The sequence below is a fragment of the Hesperophylax consimilis genome, chromosome 18 (genome assembly GCF_061612785.1).
Source record: "Hesperophylax consimilis isolate HC1 chromosome 18, BYU_Hcon_1.0, whole genome shotgun sequence".
Lineage (NCBI taxonomy): Eukaryota > Metazoa > Arthropoda > Insecta > Trichoptera > Limnephilidae > Hesperophylax > Hesperophylax consimilis.
In genome coordinates, this window is record NC_142853.1 from 33955145 (window position 1) to 33978175 (window position 23031).

The 23031-nt window shown below is 38.1% G+C and overlaps 1 protein-coding gene across 1 annotated transcript; it reads left to right on the forward strand.

The window, feature by feature from the left end:
* Positions 1 to 1211: 1211 nt before the first annotated feature.
* On the forward strand, positions 1212 to 22328 carry Rcd1 (Reduction in Cnn dots 1). Its single transcript, XM_089642420.1, has 19 exons — positions 1212 to 1470; positions 2343 to 2423; positions 3943 to 4128; positions 7042 to 7160; positions 7574 to 7832; positions 8291 to 8534; positions 8842 to 8990; positions 11651 to 11802; positions 14200 to 14347; positions 14854 to 15118; positions 16966 to 17081; positions 18099 to 18205; positions 18366 to 18400; positions 18511 to 18537; positions 18648 to 18769; positions 19136 to 19337; positions 20253 to 20353; positions 20515 to 20593; positions 21048 to 22328. Exons 1-19 carry the CDS (start codon positions 1384 to 1386, stop codon positions 21692 to 21694), a joined length of 3126 nt encoding a protein of 1041 aa, XP_089498546.1. The 5' UTR covers positions 1212 to 1383; the 3' UTR covers positions 21695 to 22328.
* Positions 22329 to 23031: the final 703 nt, after the last annotated feature.

The window sequence follows — 23031 nt, forward strand, 5'->3', positions numbered from 1 at the left end:
TGTGTTAGTTCCATGTAGCATTCTGTGTTCAAGTTGACGTTATAAGTCATCGTCAATGTTGATGTTCAAAACATATTTTTGTATTTTTGTGTGACACCTCACAAAAACCCCCCTGCCCCTGTTTGTGAGGCGGGTTACAGTAGGGACTGTAGGGAAGGATTTATTAATGCGGGTCTTGAATGCTGTAGAAATGAAATCCCTGAGGTGTATGTTTGGTAAAATCTATTTATTGTTATTAAGTTTAATTTGTAGAACTCCATTTTATTTTTTTATATATACAATAATATTATTGTTGGGTTTATAAAAACAGTTTATTTTTAAAAAAGTTCTGCTGTGTAATTATTATTACGCGTGACAGCTGTTTCGCCCTCTAAAGGCATTATCAAACTGTGGGTAGCCCACTTACAGACGATACATTTATATTATTTCTAGGTAGGTATTTTAATTTCAATTACTGATTTCTTAATTGATTTCTGTGTAAAAATGTTAGAAATTATTGATGGTTATTACCCTAGTAAAGTTTCCCCAATTAGTGTAATGTTAGTAAAATCATGTATGACTGAGTGAGAAATATGGAGATCTGCAAAGAGTGCAAGGCTGATGTAAGCGTAATGAGTAAGATTAAGAAAGGGACGCTTAGATGGTTTGGGCATGTAGAATGAGGAGAATATATGACGCAAATGTGAATGGTAGCAGAAGTCGGGGGCGGCCGAAGAAAACATGGCACTATCAAGTGAATCAGATACTCGAGTGGGGCCATGTCAAGAGTCAGAATAATAAAAGAGTATGCATGAATGTGAATGAGGCGAGGAGTGTGTGTCAAGACCGAGTTGTTTGGTGGTCCGTCCTCTCTGCCTACCCGTGATAGTAACGGGTAATGATGGTTAGTTAGTTAGTTATGTTTGTTGCCAGCAACCTACTATGTGCATTTAGTAATCTACATACTTTACGGGAATGTATTGTATACCCCTGTCGTAAATGATCATGATAAAATTAATGTAGATGTCCACGAGAGACCACAATAAACCTAAAAAAGTTCAAAACACACTACTTCGCACAGTTTACTTTAGCTACTCCCATAAATAAACCACCGCTACTCCTCACCGCTTAGAAACATGAGCGCATTCTGCGCTACCAATTTCATAGACAATTCATGTTTTCAAGTTACGAGTCATAATCAGTGAGTGGTTTATTTATGATATAGTATGGCTGTTTCGTCTATGGTAGGTTTCTTGCCTAGAAATTGGATTACGAAATATTCTTGTTTTGTTATTTATATCGCGTTCACAGCTCGGATATACCCATGTTGACTTTAAGTTTATTTGATCTTTCACTTATAAGCACGACACTATTAATGTTTGACACTTTGATGTGTAAGTTACAATGTCAGCTTCGGCTGAACCTACAGAAGGCAAGGATAGCCTAATGAAGATGCTTATGAATTCAAGCATTCCTTTACAGAAAGAATTGGTAAATAAATTTACGTCTATCAAATGGGTCCAGCTTCCTTTTGTGAAATAGTTTGTGGATGAATTAATTGTGCCAGTGATTCAAACTAACCTTGCATGTTCAGTGAATGTTCTAACCTCTAATTCTGTGTCGCTAACGTTTTCCAAGTTATAAGACTATTGTGATTACAGACTGCACCAAAGTTACACACATAACAATAATATAACTGTGGTTACACTTCATCATTCCTGATTTCAAGCGGAATTATGTATATATAACAACTTTCACATGTTTATCAAAGTAAGTTAGAGGTACACAAACAATAATATTCCCTTGAATCTATTTTTCATCATTTTCATTAATCTTGTCGAATTCCGCTGCACGCTACGTAAACAAATATAAACAGCACTTGGTTTCAACATAATTACTACAAGAAATAACTATTTATGTGGTGGGAGATGGTAAAAGATGCATTAAAGTTCCATTTTTTTTCAAGTTAGGTTTGAAGGTTAGGAAATGGGTACAAATTATTAAAATAACCCAAACTAAACCCTAAAAACCTATTTTGTGCATTTTTACTTAAACCCCCGACCTAAATAGTTTTCTCCATTCGATATTTAGGTTGAAATCAAGTGTTGTTTTTAAAGAGCCTTTGCAGGCAGCGGGATTCGACAAGTTTCCCTCATTTACCTATCAGAGATGGATACGAAAGGTGTAACACTGTGAAAGCATATTTATATCCGAATTATTAATTCTGTGGAAATCTCTGAAATTTTAAAATTAATTTATTGTCGTTCACAGCGTGACCCCTGTACCTATATTACAATATTACATAAAATAATATAGTGTTTCAATTATTATTGTTCTCCATAAAAGTTGTTACGTTTTTTCAGGGAGCTAGTTCTGATAGAGACTTAGAGGATAATCTTCACGAAACATTCGTTTCGTATATTCAGGCGATAACAGGCTCTTCAGTAAGTAGGAACTTGTTAATCTTATGGTAAAATATCTCCCGAATGCCCTGCACAAATAATGTAAGGACGAATTTATTGAACCCTTCCGTAGTGTACTTTTTTGGGTTATTTGGACACGGGGATACAAAATTAATTTATTGATACTTCTATAGACCAACAAACTAGTTTGTTTATTGAATACACACTTCTCACCAAATAACTGGGAATATCTTCATTACATCATGTCACGAATAGCAAATTTAAATAATAAATCATGGTTTTTAGGTTACGAAAATATTTTTTGTGTTTTAGTTTTGTTTCTGAATTTTTGCTTGTAGATTTCCTTGTTCAAATAAAAAATCTAATATTGATGATTGCTTCACAAAAGAAGTCAAATATTGCTGTAATACGTATGTCATTTTGATTTATTTCACCTGACTCGGGACCACAGATATACATAATATGCTATCTAATTATCTAAAAATCCTTATATACTCCCATTGGTATTATGACATTTCTAATACATTCTCTACATTCTGGTTAAGACATTCAGCGAGCCTTTTCCTGTGACAAGTTAGCAGTTATCTCTTCACTCTCATTCGCACAGTTGTAGGATTTTGAATGACTGTGTACGCCCTTTACCAGTCCTCTCCACGGTGATGATTTGCCTTACGTTAGGGCAGAATAACTGACGCAGAAACGCATCTACTACACTAGTCTTGCCAAGAGTGTACAGAAGGCATAAAGTATATGTATTATTTAATATGGGTGAAAATTCAGTTGATTTTTCTCTTCTGAAAACGTATTGGACTTTGAGTTGGAAGCACGCAGATTGTGAATTCTGTGCCGCGCAAAATTCTATTACCATGGCTTTCTTAATTTTTATATATTGTTGGTGCTGCCAGGTATAAATGTTGTTGTTTTTGTTGTTGTCGCCATCTGATGGAAGGAACATTAGTAATATAATAAATTTAATAATAATTGGTCAACTTTATATTAGTGCCGTTTAGTGATTTAATCACGTCAACGGTACTTAGGACGGGTTGTTTCGGAGAATCTGAACAATTCATCAAATTTCAACGTTCATTTTCAAGTTCTGTGAAAGACTTTTTCAAGTTCTGTTTTTATTTCAGTTTTGTCAAGCATCTAGCCTACAATGATATAAAAACAGAACTTGAATAAGTCTTTCACAGAACCCGAAAATGAATGTTGAAATTTGATGAATTGTTCAAATTCTCCGAAACAACCCGTCCTTAGACTACATAATGAAACCACAACGTTAATGTGATGCTGTGTAGAGCATCATATTAACCTCAAGCGGATGTCGCATACGTGACCCATGAAGTTTCACTAAAACACTCGCACTGTTTCAAGACGTGCTGCGTGATGGAATAGATAGTGTCGAAAAGGTCAGCATTGTAAACTTCAAGGAAATACGAAAGAAACCCAAATTATAGGAGGGAGGAAACACAAAAACCTGCAACTACGAGCTCTTGAGATTGTCTGTAAGATTGCAGTAATCCATTCATGGCCATTTCAGCAGAGGCGCATACCCCTCGTGTGGATGGAGCACAGCTATGCCCGGTGCGTGGAGCCGGGGGGCGCTGGAGGGGAGGGGGCCCACTCGGGCACGGGGGCGCGCCTGCTGCTTGTACGTAAGGCCCCCGAGTGCCCCGGCTGCCACGAGCAGCAGGAAGAGATGGTGGATGTGGAAAGTGTGGATGTGGTAATTCCCTATTCTTATTTTACTTAACCTCTTGGGTATTTTTGTGCCTTTTTAGTACACGAAAGAGTATTTATATGCACTTAAACTGAGAAGGACTCGTAAAGGTCTCGGAAAGTCTCTAAAGTGAGATATATGATTTGAGCAGTGTTAAGTGGCAACACAACACTTTGTATTTCCATTTTAAAATTAAAGCAGATATTCACATTCATTTTGTTGCTTCACATCTTTATTAACCTGGAGTATTTTTATAAATAAATTTTTCTAATTGCTCCCCATACATGTGTACGCTAGGTGCTAGGTCATCGATTTATTGATTGCAAGTTCTGCAGTATGAATCTTTGTAACATGAAACATTGTATGTTTATGATGAATTGGTAACTAACATAACCTGCACATTATTTTAATTATGTTGGTCCCTCATTGTAGTGAGGAATTTATACCTACAACCACAAGCTATATCAACTATCCGTCAGTAATAGGATTTATAACGCTGGCTGCTGACTGCTTTCCAGAGTAGGGCATGTAATAATGATGTAACAAGATCCACAACAGAAGTGTACTTCTAGTGTGGAGGACAATATACATCATCTTGTACATGGTCTCTGGAAACTAGTGGTGTAAGCAGGAAACTGGTGAATCTACATCCCAGAAACCAAAAAAAAAATCGTTTTATTTAAAAAAAACCCCTAAACTGCTGAAAATAACCCTGTAGTGATCGTTTTATTTTAAAATTTTACCTAAGAAATTCCAACTTCAGACTTGATTTACTTGAAAACAAAAGCTCCTATCAAAAAAGGTCATATCACAAAATCGAATCCAAATGTGATGTAGATTAACCCTACATCATAGGAACCGGGAAGGTTTTCCATGAATTGGCTGCCTGGACCGCCATGATTTTCTGAAATTTTGTGTAATTGTTTAAAAAATTATACAGCTGCACCAAACAGGTTTTAAGTTATAAATTTTATTTTATGGCATTCATAAAGGTTGAGTTATTGTTTACGTATATCGGAAATTAGGTTTTTAGTGTCTGATTTTGTGTTATGTTAAATTTAAAAGCAAATTTACCTTCAAAATGCCGCCACTCCAAATATAATCACTCATTGTTTATTTATTCATTATAATATTGTACACATAAATAATGTACCTTTGTCCGTCATCTTATGAAGATTTATCTGCAGTTTTATTAACACATTGATTACAATTATTGATTTCTTACTACGCAGTCACTTTTTTCCACTGACCACACATACACTTACAAGTCACCATGTCCATAATAGATAGGGTTAAGAGTATTATTATGAGAGTATTAAGCGCTGCGAAAACTTTAATTATTAAAACTTCTGTATAGTATGATATATTTTAAAACATGTAGTAGGGCAACTTCACAGTCCGAACACCAATAACGTGTCTGAACGCGACATTTTGGATTGAGTTTTGAGTATTTGCAAACATAACACTCCCGGTAAACCGATTTTCTCTTAGAATTTGCGGCCTGTGGAACATCTGGCAGTAAATGTCTGGCAATTAGCCTCAGCGGATTTTCACCAACTCGATTAACTCTTCTTGCTGAGCCGGGAACATGATGTTTTTGAATGAGTTGCCTTATAACTTCTTCATGAAAATCTGTGAGGCTAACATCTTTTTTAGTTTTGTTCTTGTACATCGCGTGGGCATTAATTAAAACTTCATTGACTGTCCGAAACGCAATTTTTTTGTACCACTTAACAGTTTTACAAACACATTGCATCAACATGTCTGTTATAATAATGGCCTCGTTAAATTAATGATACCAAGAAATATAATTGATAAGTTTTATTCTTTGGAACACACATCACTGGTAACAAAAAACAACGACCCTCGAATTCCTTAATTATTTCATGGTTGTTATTGATCCGTTATTTAGAGAGAGAAGAGGAAGAAAATGGGCTTGCAAACCTATTTATAAACTAATTCATTTGAATGTATTGGTATATATAATCACAATTATTGCCCTTAGGGGAGACATCTGTCGGATATTTCAATTACTCAATACAGATACAGATGGCATTTTCGTTGGTTTGATTCTTGGCTAAAGTCTGAACAATGTCTGACCTATCAACCCCCCCCCATATTCTTATTATAATTTACTATTCAACTGGATTTTACTATTGGATCCTTTGTTTTCCAATTCACTTTTCCTGTTTCTACTATTGAAGTGTTGTGTGATGTGGTCAGCATATGAACGTCCCTTTTATCATGCCATTTGGTTGCAAGTAGGCACCCATATTTTTTGCTTTCAACGTCCCTTTTTTTACATCAACAAATGGTGGTAAACATTTTCGATGTTTACCACCATTATTCCAAATATTGGCGATGAAATGAGCTTGTCTAGTGTCCAATATTGACGGATTTTCCCCTTCTTGCTTCTTGCCATTAGCATAGTCAGGGAATGAACACGTACATTTCCTCTGTATCAACATTTTTCCATTTATGTAAACTTGAATTTGGAGCAAATACTTTTTGTGATTTTACAGTAACAAAATATCTGTTGGTTTCGGTTGTAATGCAACCCACAACAGTTTTATTTAGGAAAAGCTCAAAAACCTCAACTTCACTACTTTCCTGATTGAGTTCACAATCTCTTGAACCAGATTGTTGATTAAAATTGTGTTCATCTGGTTGGAAATTAATTTCATTTTCCCATATTGACGAGAAATTCATAAAATTTTATATTAGGAGAGGAATGTTCGTCCAAACCAGAAATGTCAATTTCATTATCTCCGTTTATTCATCTAAACTCTCCAAATCTTCGGAACGTAGTCCGCCCCAGACCTTATTATATATTAATGAATGGGACGGTAAAGACATTGAAATATGTAATTGTTTATCCCATGAATATGAAAATATGAATGTAATTTTGTACCTTTCTAGGAGCCCACTCCTCCATTATTGCTAGATGACATTCCGCCATGTGAAAAGGCAATTGAAGAAGGGGAGTTAACGCCAGAGGAAGAAGATGGAAAAACAGATTGGGAAGACAAACTGCACAGGTCAGTGGTCATGCTTCCTCCTTCTGTAGCCAACGCTGTCTAAAAACTACGGCATAATAATATGTAACACAATTAATCAACCGTGAAAATCTCAAATCATATATTTATGCCACATATTGCAGAACACTTTGAAGGTACGCCGGGAAACTTGGGATCATCTACTACTGAGCTGTAATTCTAACCTCAAACTCGCTGTATTACTGCAATAAATAAAATGTTTTTGAAACTGTAGAAGAATCCTGAGGTGTCCACCTTTATTCATTGCAAGCGGGTTAATCCATACAAGTATACGTGTTTCAAAGTCAATTTGTGGCACAACAATGCAACTCAACGGCTATTACAGTTTGGAGGCGAAAACGCTACTACCTGACCAGAGGGGTTAGTAAAGCATATTAATTCTTTCCCCATTCCAGCCTGGCTTGGAACCCCTCCCAAATATCTCTGCTAACCGGAGCCCTGGACACTGTTCTCTGCGCTCGCGCCGCCTTCCTGACAGCGGGGCGTGCGGGAGCCCGGCGGGCTGCGGCGAGGGGCGGGGCGGCGCGTCTGCTTAGGGCTCTGCTGGCCGCGCCCCCGGTGCGCTGGCAGCCGCGCCTGGTACAATGGCTGCATAATGCGCTCACAGAGCATCTGCCTCCGCCACTACTGACTTGTTATAAGGAAGTTATGCTGGTAAGTTAAGGTTGATCCCAAAAAATATATTTATTTATTTATCGTTTCTTTACATTGTATAATTTTTTTAGGTTAGAATTTTTAACCTCACTAGGACAAGCCTGCGTTGAGGTTAATACATAATATTACAAAATTATAAAAAAATAACACAAAGATTATATATTAAGATAACAATATTGTTACATTGACGTTTCTACGAATTGGATACCTACATGGTACCTATCAGCCTATTCATTGCAGTATAATGTAATATTATGGATGGACAATGCAGCATAGCTTCTGGAGACGCATAAAACCAGTTCGAAGATTGCTGGTTTGTTTCTCACAAAACCTCATTTGGGGATGTGACCCCCCTCTGGTGCTATTAACCTCCAACAATTCGAACCTCATATTATCAACTGCATTGTAGAAGTTTTACCTCATTATTGTATTGCATTAAAAAATAAAAATTCTTTCAGACTCTCAAAAGCAAAGTCCCCTCGCTCGTGGAGAAGATGACCTTGGGCCACCCACTAGCGGGGCGCGTCCGTGGCTTTGAGAACGGCGCTGGGGGCCCCACGATTGCCTCCGCCAGCGGGGCTCCCCCGGACCCCGGGGCCCCAGTTCTGCTGCTGTTGCCCTCGGGGCGAGATCGCAGGGACGCAAGGTGGGCAGAGAGGCTGAGGGCCGTGGGGCAGGTGCAGCAGGTTCACTCTCATCAGTGTGAGTTGCGCTTTGATTTGGTTCCATTACGATGAATTTAAAAAAACTTACTAATCTAAACTAACCAGCTTTTTTATCATGTTCTGTTCCATTCCGTTACCCTTAATATGTATATTTTATTGTATAGGTAGAATGGAAAACTAGTTTTTACAAAAGATAAATTTAAAAAAAAAAAAAAAAACTTGTTAAAAGTTTCTTCTAAAAGTTTTTACTAAACCATGTCAAACTCTATCAGAAATGAAACAATCCGGCATTAACATTTCCCGACATTATTACATCATCAAATCCTATAATTCTTTCATTTCAGCGGGTTGGTTGCCCCAACTGCCTGTGTCAGCCTGTCTGGCCCAGCTGGTGGGATCAGGTCGGGCCAGGGCCACAGCCCTGAGGGCGGAACACCCCCAGAGGCCCCTCATCCTTGTGGGACAGGGCGCAGGGGCTGCCATCGCTGTACAGGTAAAAATTGTTTTTCATAAAACTTCTGGTGTGCAGCATTGGCCATTGCCTCCCTCAAAAAACGTCTCCAGTTTTTCTGATTCTTCATTATGAGTGAGAACTCATACAAGAGCAGCATTCCAATTAGGATATCAGCTTGTAGTCACACGCCACAAACAACTAGCGCCTGGAACCAGCCGCCGTCAATGGTGTCACCCATGGCATTCAAAATATACCGCCGCCACTGCCCGAGCCGGACTGTGCCAGGAAGTACCAAGCCCTAAGGTCCTTTAGTACCTCGGCTAGATTCGAGAACTCACTGGTCAAGTCGGATGGTACTAGAAAGTACCACGCAATTCCTGAAGGTACCACAGCCGGCAACCAGAAATATCGCAAAAGCAGCGATGAGCGTGTCATATTCAGTCAGTCTTACAAATTTTAACGCGCTAATCAGGATACCTTTCGCACCATGATCACTTATTATTAAAAAGATGGCCAAAAAAATCTCACTGTTGGGAAGAATAAGAAGATTCCTTAACACAGTTTCCAGTAAAAATGTGTACAACGCAATTATTGTACCACACATAAATTACTGTAGCAGCATTCTATTCTTATCCAACGACGGTTTAATGAAACAAATGACAATTCTACAAAATAGAGCAATGAGAACCATATTGAAGAAAAATAGATACACAAAAATTAAGAACATGTTGAAGGAGTTAAATATCTTGTCATTTAAACAAATTATTTACTTTAATACCATATTTTTAATCTACAAGATAATCAATGGCCATACGTCTAGTGAATTCCTAAGAAAAATTGATAAACTGCAGAACAAACACACACATGAGACAAGGAAAAGAAATGAATTGAGACTCCCCTTCAGGAAAAAAACACAGAGTCAAAAGTCATTGATGTACGGAGCGTTGAAAATATTTGGAGAGCTACCAGAAGAAATAAAATCAGAAGAAAACATAAAAACATTTAAAATTAAATTAAGAAAATATGTGATTGATTCATTTTAAATGTGTTACCATAATTATATGTATATAAGGATTGTATTAGGGCATAGATAACTATGTACCTACTTAAAATACCACAATAAACAATAAATAAATAAACAATAAACTTAAATAATTTTTGTTGTGAATTATTTGTGTGGTTTAAAATTTATCATAGCTGTAAATAAACCTAGTATAAAAGAGATTATAATATGTTTATTTTCATCAATGCCGAACACATCCTCAACCTTCACACGAAGCTCATCACAAATGTTTGGGACCTCTGTTTCTTTGTCCTAAACAAAATTCAAACTCTTCCCCATTTTTTTTTTTTTTTTGTAGAGCCTAGACGGTTTACATATAGTTCCCGTGAGCACTTAGGCCATAGGCCCATTGAGCACATCTCCCATTTTACCTCATTCCTTTAACAGTCACCCGGTCCCTTTTGTAAAGTTCACCGGGGTTGTCATTGGATATGTGGCTATATTTTCAGGTTCTGCAATGTGTCTTCCTAGGTCTCATCTCTTCTCTCCATCCCCCTTAGTTCCCTGAAGGCCACACAAGGGAAGAGTTCACGAAGTTGGCCTCATCTCTCCTCTCCACTTCTCCTTGGTTTCTTAAAGGCCCCACAATGGAAGAGGGTTTCGTCTCTCCTCTCCTCTCCTCCTTGATTTCCTCAAGGCCTCACGATGGAGGAGTCCCCTCCTCCTTGGTTCCCTAAAGGCCCCATGGCGGAAGAGTCCACTCCCCCTCAGTTCCCTGAAGGCCCCACGAGCGAAGAGGGTGTCATCACTCCTCTCCACTCCTCCTTGGTTCCCTGAAGGTCCCACGAGGGAAGAGGCCTTCGTCTCTCCTGTCCACTCCTCCTTGGTCCCCTGAAGGCCCCACGACGGAGGAGTCCACTCCCTCTTGTTTCCCGGAAGGCCCCGTGAGGGAACAGGGAGTTTTCGAATGGTACAATTTTCGTCCCACGAGTATCTAGGGAAATAGAAGGTCTATTCCAGCAGAGCCCCGAGTGCTGGGGTAAGGTCTAAATACTCCGAGATGCGTCCTTGTTTCTTGGAGGCACCGTTCGTGACATTGTTCCCCAAGTCATTCAGCCTGAGCACGGTAGCTCACCTTAGCTTGGGATGGCTATTGCAGGACGTGTTTCCTCTCCCTAAGCGATGGGTTCGCCACACTCCCTACGCTAAGCTTCCCCATTAACTCTTTGTGTGCCGGAAGTTCCTATCAGCTACGGCAGCGTTCAACTGGGCTCTTCCAGTACACAAAATAGGCACAGTCAAAAAATATTTTCTTTTCACAGGATTTTGCATCGTAAACAATGTTAGTAGTTTACTAAAATAATTTTATACGATTTGCAACAAAATAACAATGAGATGAGAGTTCTTTTTGTTAATGTGAAAAACACTTATTTAGCTTTATGCAAAATATAAACTATCCTATTATTTTATAGTGTTCTGTTTTTTCACTGTTATGTTTTGTTCGGTTACCCGGTTATGTTTTATTAAATTATCATTATTGAGTTCTAAAAAAATTGTGTTGATTAAAATTTTAAAAATAAGTTATCCTATCTTCTCTGCAAATGGGAATCCAATCGAGCTCTAAATTGATTTGTATTTGAAGCATCGATGACATGTTCCGGAAGTGAAATGATGTCCCATTTTTATTATATTGCAGTTGGCGGTCAATGTGGCAGGAGTAGCTGGGGTGGTCTGTCTAGGTCTGCCCTTACTGACGGCTGCCGGGCCCCGTGGGGAACCCGAGGACTGCATCCTGGATCTGCCATGCCCCATTCTCTTCGTCATCGGCCAGAACGCCAACCAGTGCACGTGAGTTATACAGAAAGATTGTTGATGTTTTTACCATCAGTGAAATTGAATTGCGATATAGCGTCAAGCTAGTGTGCATTTTTTTGTCTAATTACAGTTTCAATAAATTGTTATGTGAGATCATGCCTGTGGATTTCACTGAACAGTTTGACAAGCTAAACATTGCAGTTAGCCAAAGGAGGAACTAACAAATTTACTAATCAAACTGTAAATTTTTTGTTTCAACAAAATTAGTGATGCCACCTAGCCTTACTCATTTTGGTACCATCTATCTTTACCCAATGTTTTATTTTTAGTTTTAGTTTATTAGTATGTTAATTAAATAATGCAAAACGCTAAAAGAGAAATATTACAAAATTAAGTTGCGCCATAGACATATGAATATTAGTAGACCTGCCCTAAGTGATTAAAAGCGTATTATCCCCACTCCCCATACCGGTTCCATTGGAGCCGGCTGTGCTCGCGTATGGCCTCAAGTGAAATTTGAAAACGTGACGTCATCATTCTTGTGCGAACTATGGTCGAGGCATCATCGGTTCATTTTACGAAATAACACGGCAAAATGTTGACTTGTGCTATGAAAACTTGTAAAAATAGATGTGAAAAAGAGAATAAACCCAATTGTCGCATTACATTCCATATATAAGCATTATTTTACTTTATTTTAAGCATATTCACATCGTATAATATGGATCAGTTGTAGAAACATAATATACTATCACATCGAGAAACGTCTGGACGCGAAACACAAAGCTGGTTGGTTGCTGGGAAGTAAATTATGAACATTTATAAAAGTGTCTTAACTAAATACTTAAACGAAATATTCGACTCTGAAAATAGAACCGAATTTTTTTGCCGAATTTGGACTTCGCAAATTTGTTCATAACGTGGCGAGTAATTTGCGCTCCCATGTAAAAATGTCTATTCATTCAAAAGCAGATTTTACTTTTAAGAAGTAAATGGTGATATTATAATGCGAGATGCCTATTTACTGTCAGATTGATTTATTGACGAATCACAGTCAGCTTCACCCCCTTCGTTCTTCAACAGTTGATTTTACCCCTCGCCATTATCTTCTCGTCTATTAATTCCTATGTCTGTGGTTGTTATGTATTTACAGCACTCAAAAGAACACAGAATCTCTACTTCGCTCACTACAGCTGCAGTGCAAACACCAACAATTGAAGATTCGCCTAGGAAAAAGAGTTGCAGTTGAAAAAATTAAAATTTTAATTGGATCTCAAAAATTGCACATAAAATTTTTTCAAGCAACCAAAAGGCAATATCAAAAGAAATTTAAATCAATGACAGATGTCATAAATGCATTAAAAAAATAAATCTGATAATTGCAGATCAACAAAAGTTGTTAGAAAGCTCCGACAGTGGAGTCAGAGAATATAAGGCTAACTGTAATGTTAAAACAAAATATACTGCCGGACTAAAAATTTTGGCAATCTTTTCACTTTGCCCGGGCAACGCCAGGAACTCAGCTACTTCATGAAACTACCTACTCGACACACTAAGCACAAGGACCCATTTCAATGTCACCATTTACAAACAAATTATGTAACAAACTCACCAATTCCTGTCTACATAGTTTAGCATATTAATATACCCATTATTATAAGTTCAAAACATACTTTTTAGGCCAATATATTCTTTCTGAAAATTACAGTTTTCAATTATTATTTTTTATTTAATCCGATTGTAAACCACTGTAATATAAGAAATATTTTTTTGCAACCGTTTTTTATAACTATAACCCTTATGTACAAAATTGTAAACATTTCAATCTACCCAATTTAAAAGCCCCATAACTTTTTATCAAATGAAAGTTAAACTTGAATAATTCAATTGAAATTTTAATACCTATTTGTTACTTGCAATCCCTACCCTTCTTAATTTGAAAGTATTGCTAATGCTGAACGCTGTCAGAACATATAGGCACAGGAATCTGTTCTAGTAGTAGTGCCTAAGTAATTGGCACATTTCATATTTATATTTGGAAAGGGGCAGACACTTTAGCATAAGCGAAGGCGTGCAATAGTATCGGTTAGCAAAATCGGCGACATGCGGTTCCATAGTAAAAATACTTGACAACTATCTCCTTGTATTATAATATCTTTGCCTTTAACCGACAAAACCGATACATAATATGACATCACACATACCCCGCAAGATTTCAATAATTTTGGCGGGCTCTGAAAAATGCAAACTTCCAAAATTATTTACTATAACATTAATTCGTTATTAGGTAGACATTATTTAATATCTTGAAAAATATCAATAACAAACTTTCGCAACGCCCCTAAGAGATTTTGCTGCTTCATGTGCACAGATTTAGTGTACATATTATTGTTAGGAACTATTAATTATAACTCTCCCATCTCTTGACAGGCAGCAGGATGTGGAGTCCCTCCGCCTCAAGTTGAAGGTCCGGTCCCGCCTCGTGGTGGCCGGAGGAGCTGATGATGTGCTGAGGATGCCCCGGCTGAAGAGACACCTCGAGGGGGTGACGCAGCGCATGCTGGAGTGTGCTATTGCCGTGAGTTTGATTGGCCATACAGTTACATACATACCCCTCGTATAATTATAGTAAAAACAAAAGGAAAGCTGATTATCCCAGCTGTCCAACTGAACCTGCTGTTGTGTAGCTTCCATCTACCGGACACCGCAGTGTTGTGTTATAATATCCTCCAAAGTAACTTTCTGTAGAGCCCCTTATCGCATAACAATGCTGTGTCAGGTGGAACCTTGCCATTTCGAGGGGCAGAGGAATGATTTTTTAGTATCTACCTGCAACGTAGCGAAACAACGATGGCCCTCAATTTAAACCTATCACTGTCACTGACAGTTAAGACACCAAATTTACTAACTAACTAGTAGGCCGAGAAGATAGACCTCCACACAACTTTGTCTTGGCACACACTCCTTGCTTCATTTCACATTCATGCATCGTCTCCTTCATACTCTTTTGTTATACTGACTCTTGACATAGCCACCCTTATCTGAAATTTAGTTTAGTAATGAAATTTGAATATGTTGCCATAGGACGAAGTGGGCAGCTTCCTGACCTGTCTCTCCAAGTGGGACTCCGCCTCTGATGAGACTGGTCGCTCTTCCCCCGAAGGAGACCCGAGCGGTGACACGGAGCCCGAGTCCCCCTCGCTATCGCTCTCTATTTCCGGCCAGCCATCTTCGCCAGCGTCTTCCCTAGCCTTGCCGCTTCCACCTCCACTGTCAGTCGCGCCGGCGAAAAGACGGTTGATGGAGGTGGCGGCTTTACCTAAGCCAAAGAAACCTAGAATTTCCAAAAGTAATTTTATATATATGTATTTCATGATCACGCTATTGAATCACCTATAATCCTAGTTTTGGACTGATTCATTCTCTATCTACATATTCACAGCTATCCTCGCCATAATACTTGTAAGACCTTACTAATAATTAATGTATGGTAATTGTTTGTTTATCACTTTTGTTAAATTAATAACACTTGATAAACCTACTTGATTCTGTGCAAAGGAGGTCAGTTTGTCTGATTGACAATCCGTTGGGAACACACCGATTACCATCTCTAATGCACAGACGCAATGTTGGCATGCTGAATCTGTTCTACAAGTAATGGAGCCTGCTCTAAAGAGCTAGCAGCATTGATCTCCAGTGCATGTGCGTGAAACTCTACATACATGAGCAGATCACCAGTTTGAGAATGGATCGTTTCTTCGACTTGTTTTGTGTAAGTCTAACGATCTACCGGCATCCAGAACTACCCAGAATCGATGGATATCTAACAGTTCTGCATTGGATTCTAAATTCGTGGAGGGTTACTTTGATACCAAACACGATTTTAAAATCATTTTTAAAACCACAGAGATACGATTTAGATAATAAATTCTACTGTATGCCGTATTATAAATAACAATACGGCAACAATAAATAATAACAATATTTGATTTACGCAGAAATATGTCGTATTTTTACTAAATTTACTTCAAATATCTGTGTTTATATGGCCGGCGCGGTGGAAATTCGCCTTAAAATTTCGATTCATTCGTAAATACAACCTATTTTTACGAATTTACTTCAAATTTATGAATTTAAAGGGTCTTCCGCGATCGAAATCAGCTGCGAAATTTCGATTTACGAGTAAATGTATCGTATTTTTACAAATTTATTCAGATATTTACAATATCTGAATTTAAAGGGTAGGCTGCAACCGAAATCGGCCACGAAATTTCGATTTATGCGTAAATATATATTACATGGGAATTCATTAATTCCAATTTTAATTTTTGATGTCCTGTGGATTTCAAATTAATGTGGTTCTAGTGTATTATGTCAATTTTTTGGATAGTTCTGCCTTTGATTCTATACGACTCTTATAATCGGTGCCTCGTCAAGGCCTGTATTAATAAATCCTTTCCTACCTTAACCCGCCTCACAAAGCTGCCCAACCGGATGGCGACATAGTTCCCCTGTCTTTACACTGTACAGTCAGGGGCGCTCTTGGGAGGTGTCACTTTGAAAAAGTGTATCATTTAGCCGGAATTTACAATTTTCATAATATTTTAAACTGATAAAATTTGGAAAGTGAAGCTAACACAAACAAAAATTCTCAATGAAGCCGGAGGTAGAATACACGCCGTGTAACACCTCTTCAGCGAGCCCTTCATGTAAAAAAGATAAGCCATATTTTCTTTAATATTTATGTTTTTGTTTCAGATGACATACATAAAGAGAATATGTATACACTTTGTGTTGATTGAATATTTTTTGTTTATGCATAGCCTACGATAATCAAGCCCTCTAGGTCTGAGAGGTATGAAATAGTTGGACTACGAGACGCAGTACGAGGTGTCAAGTTGTAAAGTTTTTTAAAATCGTATTATTTTTTTATTCTAGAAGAGTCAGAGAGAGACATGATAGCCACGCCCCCTTATCGCATACAATGCATCTCCGCACCGTTGGAATTTATGTTCAACTCAACCAAATTGATACAACCGCTCAACCAAATTGAGTCGTCCGTAGGGCCCACTACATAACACTAGGCATTTATCTCACAGGATTTTAAATAGGTTTAGCTGGCATGCATGCCCTTCTCTACAGTAATATTAATTGTTGATTTCTTTATTCAACCTAACCTGTATTGTTATATTTCAGCTCTGACTAAAACCTCCCCCTTGAAGGCCCGGGGAATGGCTCTCTTTAAAGTGAACAATCCACCACCAGAAGGAACTACCATTAGCATAGGACAGATCCTCACCCCTCCTACAAAAGGTAAATCATTGTTGTATGAAAAAAAAACTATTTTAAATGTATATCTATGTATCTTCTATCTGGTTTCGTCTGAGATTTCTTCCTCCTATTTGGGGATTTTATTTCTTATCTAAAACAGTTGTAAAATACGCAATTGAGGAGCTGGAAACAATAACACGAGAAATATGCAATTGAGGACCTGGAAGCAATAACACGAGAAATATGCAATTGAGGAGCTGGAAGCAATAACATGAGACATGCAATTGAGGAGCTGGGTGCAATAACATGAGAAACATGCAATTGAGGAGCTGGAAGCAATAACATGAGACATGCAATTGAGGAACTGGGTGCAATAACATGAGAAACATGCAATTGAGGAGCTGGAAACAATAACACGAGAAATATGCAATTGAGGACCTGGAAGCAATAACATGAGACATGCAATTGAGGAACTGGGTGCAATAACATGAGAAACATGCAATTGAGGAGCTGGAAACAATAACACGAGAAATATGCAATTGAGGACCTGGAAGCAATAACACGAGAAATATGCAATTGAGGAGCTGGAAGCAATAACATGAGACATGCAATTGAAGAACTGGGTGCAATAACATGAGAAACATGCAATTGAGGAGTTGGGTGCGAAAAGTTTGAACAATATTGACAAGTTATTATTACTGTCAAACTTGTTGTGAAATCAGATATGAGCGCATCAACAGAATGCTGCCTGCTCATTACATAATAATAATAATAATAAAGTTACACGTGAATACAACTACGTATTTCAAAACTACAATTTTCATCAATTTTCTTTGTTATCACATCCAACTTTTCAAATGTTTATTGTAAATTTCAAGGCTGCATAACTCATGATAGAAATGACCTGTAAATAGCTGCGATGAAGTGGAATTTCCAGACTGATAAATCTATACAAATTTGAAAGTGTAGAGTTCATCGTTTCTTTTTGACTAACAAATTTATGCCCTATAGTTACGATTTTTGCTTTGAGAGATTTTGTTGATTTTAAAATTTTGATTGCAGGGGATGACGACTTGTACGATGAATGTGGAAACAGCCTAAAACTACCAAGTAAAAGTGTTGAACCAGCTTCTTATATACAAATATCCAACAATCGTTTAACGAGGTATGCCAGTTTTCAGGATTTTTTAATTTGTTGTGTCATTTTAAATGAGAACTGATTAATACTTAACTCTGATTCTTTGGCAGTTCTTAGACTTTTTTTAAAAGTACTCTGATTTACATTATTTTGTTCATATTAAACAGATTTTTAAAATTTATTTCAGGAACATTCCAATTTCTAGCAATGGAAAGACCAAAGGTAAGAAAGTCTATCTTACATTATTATAATACATATCTCTATCAAGTAGAGATGTCATGTAATTGAATGTGAAATATCCCTGTCTTATGTATTTCTCTTTATTTTTACAGATTTATCAAGCAACTCCGGTATAAAAGGTAAGCCAACATTTTTCTATCACTGAGAAAAAGTATTTTAAAATAACTTTTGACGCCTTCGTTATTAATCTTCAATTATTATTTGAAGCTAATAAACTATTTGTTTTCAGTTTTGGAGAACATCCCGTGCAAACTGTCCAAGTCCACGGCTTCCCGGCTAGTTGGAGCCCTGTCATCCCCCTCTCAAGGCAACTCTCCCCTCATAATGCCCAGAAAGACTCTCACTCATCAGGTAAATATCCTAACTAACTGTCCAAGTCCACGGCTTCCCGGCTAGTTGGAGCCCTGTCATCCCCCTCTCAAGGCAACTCTCCCCTCATAATGCCCAGAAAGACTCTCACTCATCAGGTAAATATCCTAACTGTCCAAGTCCACGGCTCCCCGGCTAGTTGGAGCCCTGTCATCCCCCTCTCAGGGCAACTCTCCCCTCATAATGCCCAGAAAGACTCTCACTCATCAGGTAAATATCCTAATTGTCCAAGTCCACAGCTCCCCGGCTAGTTGGAGCCCTGTCATCCCCCTCTCAGGGCAACTCTCCCCTCATAATGCCCAGAAAGACTCTCACTCATCAGGTAAATATCCTAACTAACTGTCCAAGTCCACGGCTTCCCGGCTAGTTGGAGCCCTGTCATCCCCCTCTCAAGGCAACTCTCCCCTCATAATGCCCAGAAAGACTCTCACTCATCAGGTAAATATCCTAACTGTCCAAGTCCACGGCTCCCCGGCTAGTTGGAGCCCTGTCATCCCCCTCTCAGGGCAACTCTCCCCTCATAATGCCCAGAAAGACTCTCACTCATCAGGTAAATATCCTAATTGTCCAAGTCCACAGCTCCCCGGCTAGTTGGAGCCCTGTCATCCCCCTCTCAGGGCAACTCTCCCCTCATAATGCCCAGAAAGACTCTCACTCATCAGGTAAATATCCTAACTAACTGTCCAAGTCCACGGCTTCCCGGCTAGTTGGAGCCCTGTCATCCCCCTCTCAAGGCAACTCTCCCCTCATAATGCCCAGAAAGACTCTCACTCATCAGGTAAATATCCTAACTGTCCAAGTCCACGGCTTCCCGGCTAGTTGGAGCCCTGTCATCCCCCTCTCAAGGCAACTCTCCCCTCATAATGCCCAGAAAGACTCTCACTCATCAGGTAAATATCCTAACTGTCCAAGTCCACGGCTTCCCGGCTAGTTGGAGCCCTGTCATCCCCCTCTCAAGGCAACTCTCCCCTCATAATGCCCAGAAAGACTCTCACTCATCAGGTAAATATCCTAACTGTCCAAGTCCACGGCTTCCCGGCTAGTTGGAGCCTTGTCATCCCCCTCTCAAGGCAACTCTCCCCTCATAATGCCCAGAAAGACTCTCACTCATCAGGTAAATATCCTAACTGTCCAAGTCCACGGCTTCCCGGCTAGTTGGAGCCTTGTCATCCCCCTCTCAAGGCAACTCTCCCCTCATAATGCCCAGAAAGACTCTCAGTCACCAGGTAAATATCCTAACTAACTGTCCAAGTCCACGGCTTCCCGGCTAGTTGGAGCCCTGTCATCCCCCTCTCAAGGCAACTCTCCCCTCATAATGCCCAGAAAGACTCTCACTCATCAGGTAAATATCCTAACTGTCCAAGTCCACGGCTTCCCGGCTAGTTGGAGCCCTGTCATCCCTCTCTCAAGGCAACTCTCCCCTTATAATGCCCAGAAAGACTCTCACTCATCAGGTAAATATCCTAACTGTCCAAGTCCACGGCTTCCCGGCTAGTTGGAGCCCTGTCATCCCCCTCTCAAGGCAACTCTCCCCTCATAATGCCCAGAAAGACTCTCACTCACCAGGTAAATATCCTAACAAATTTCTTTGAATGTACGATTTATCTCTTGCAGCGGTTTTGGTAGATATGAACAATGTCAACGTTGTTATACCTGCCCTGCCTTCAAATGACCATTTTCAGTATCTCGGAGTGCACTAGTTCATGATGATTTCTTCCCTGTTACAGATCCAAGCATCAACTTCGTTAAACACTACCAATATTATGGACATTCCAATCATATTTGCTGATGATGATAAATCCATCGGTAAGTTCTTTTATTTTTCCATAAACTATGTACTCTTACATTTATAGTAGGATTTTCACTGACTTGTTATTTCTATATACAATTCTAAATGATGCATTGATAGTCCAGAATTGCTTTCATTGCTAAGCTTCGGGGTTTATTTCAGTGTAGAAATTCTGGAACCAATCACCATATACATATATGTATGTATTACTCATTGCTTGCATCGAGTATTGATTGCATTCCTAATGGAGGGAAATAATTATACTGAGGCAGTGGACATCTTCAATTTATCACTTAACAAATACAAAAGATTGTTACTGAAGTAGTTCAGTTATGTGTAATAAATAAATATATTAGATATTTTTAATTTTAATATATACTGTATAATTTTTACCATTCATATTTCGCCCCTAAATGGGAGACGTTAATAAATAACGGTTTTGATATTTCCTCTTTTCTTATTCTTCTATAGTTAACTCTCAACCCAAAACGCCAAACAAGTCCTCACCGGCATCCGGCATCAAGGCAATCATCATCAACAAGCAGTCAATGGCCAACAGTTTGGGCGATATGAAACAAAGAATCGCCAATATAACCACTCCATCCAAAAACATTGTCCAGGTGAAAATGAGCCAAACGGGGACGAGTCCTTCGATCGGGCAAACCATAATGGGCACGGGAAACTCGCAAACATTCAGCGTTAAGAAAAGCAACGTTGGTGGTAACAATCCACTCAAATACACCAAGGTTATACTAGCTAAACGCACCCCCGAAGCTTCGAGTAACAACTCTAACATATCCGGTGTTAATAATTTCAAAGAGATGCACGATTCTACCGGTAAAAGAATAATCAGTAGTCCTATTATTGTCAAGGGAAAGGGGGCTATGACAACTTTTAAAGTGTTTCCCGGTACCATATTTCAGAAAGGCAACATGACCACACATCCGAGACAGCTGATTATCAAGAGAGCCGGGTCTGCCGGAGGTATTAATATTAATTCTATGAAGAATAATAAGAAGAAAGATGACGGCATGTGTGAGAATTCTACCAGTGATAGAGCCATTGCAGATGCTGTGGCAAGCATCACGGGAGAGCAGGAAGACTTGGAAGGATTGTAAAAGATTCTTGCGCTATTTTGTATAAAGATTATTGTAAATAAAATATTATCTTTAGATGTTATCTTTGTAAGATTGTATTTAGTCAAGGCCAGTGAAAAATAAATAAAATTTTGGAAATCACTGGTCTAAGTATTCAAATATGCGGTGATGCCTTTAGTTTTCTACAGGTTGACAACAAATTATTCATTTCTGTGAAGTTAAGGAAACTTTTAATTTGATTTGAAATTATATCAGATTACCTTCGATAGTTATAGATTTTATAATGTATATTTATTGTTTTCTGTAAATAAAATATTTTTTCCTCTTAAGTTTCTCTGAATTCATTGCAGTTTCACTCTTCATATTTTTACATTGTAACTTCGTATGATAGTAGTCCCAGAGATAGGTCGTACGTGACGTCGTCATTCTAATATTTTCAATCTTATCCAAGGAAAATTTTTATGTAAGCATTTTAGGACAATCGCCGATGACATACATATGACCTCTTTGGGACTACATATTATATTTTATAAGTCTAATTTGGGGAAAAGTTTTTTTTTGCAGTTTTATGGCTTATTTTTTAATATAGCAACGACTACATAACAACGCTGTCCATCGTTGTACATAGTATTATGCGTATTCAAATAGTTATATTATATATTATAACAATCTTGAATATGATTAACTTCAGTCAACACCAATTTATGACTTAAAAATACACTTCATGATTTAAAAATCGAATATAATGGAGTATGTTAAAATATATACATATCGTATATATTTTAACATAGGTACTTTTATTTTGTTTTTCATTCAGTTTACCTAACTACGCTTTTTCTAATGCTGCATTCACACCTGCTCTATTCTATGACAATCCAGGGTCAATTTATAGAATTATTCTATTTATATTATTCTTTCCTTATTTTTTGTCGCTACTCAAGAGTTTATAATTTTTGTCTTGTCATAAAAAATTTCTGATTTTACAAAAAACAAATTCTATGAATTGAATATTTAATCTATAAAATTTGATTATTCTTATAGCTTCTATACATCTATCTTATAGGCCAATGTGACTTGACATGAAACTAACAAAGCACACGAAATTGATTTAGTGGCCAAGTAATATGTAAACCGCAAAAGACAAAGTACTTGAATGTTAATATTTAGGTATAATATATGTATAATTACAAATAAAATGAACACATGAATAGTTGATTTTGTCTTTTTATTTTACTTTTCCCGGGAGTTCAGTTTCCAACTACTTATCTTGCCCTAATTGGAATAATATTACTGTCCATTTTGAAATGGTATATCATATGAATGAAATGAATTTAGTGACCTCAAAGTGATTTTCTTCA

Coding starts and splice junctions, on each gene's coding strand:
- Rcd1 (XM_089642420.1), top strand. CDS start 1,384: ATGTCAGCTTCGGCTGAACCTACAGAAGGCAAGGATAGCCTAATGAAG. Junction 15,119..16,965: donor GAAACCTAGAATTTCCAAAA/GTAATTTTATAT, acceptor GTTATATTTCAG/CTCTGACTAAAACCTCCCCC. Junction 20,354..20,514: donor GAAAGACTCTCACTCACCAG/GTAAATATCCTA, acceptor TCCCTGTTACAG/ATCCAAGCATCAACTTCGTT.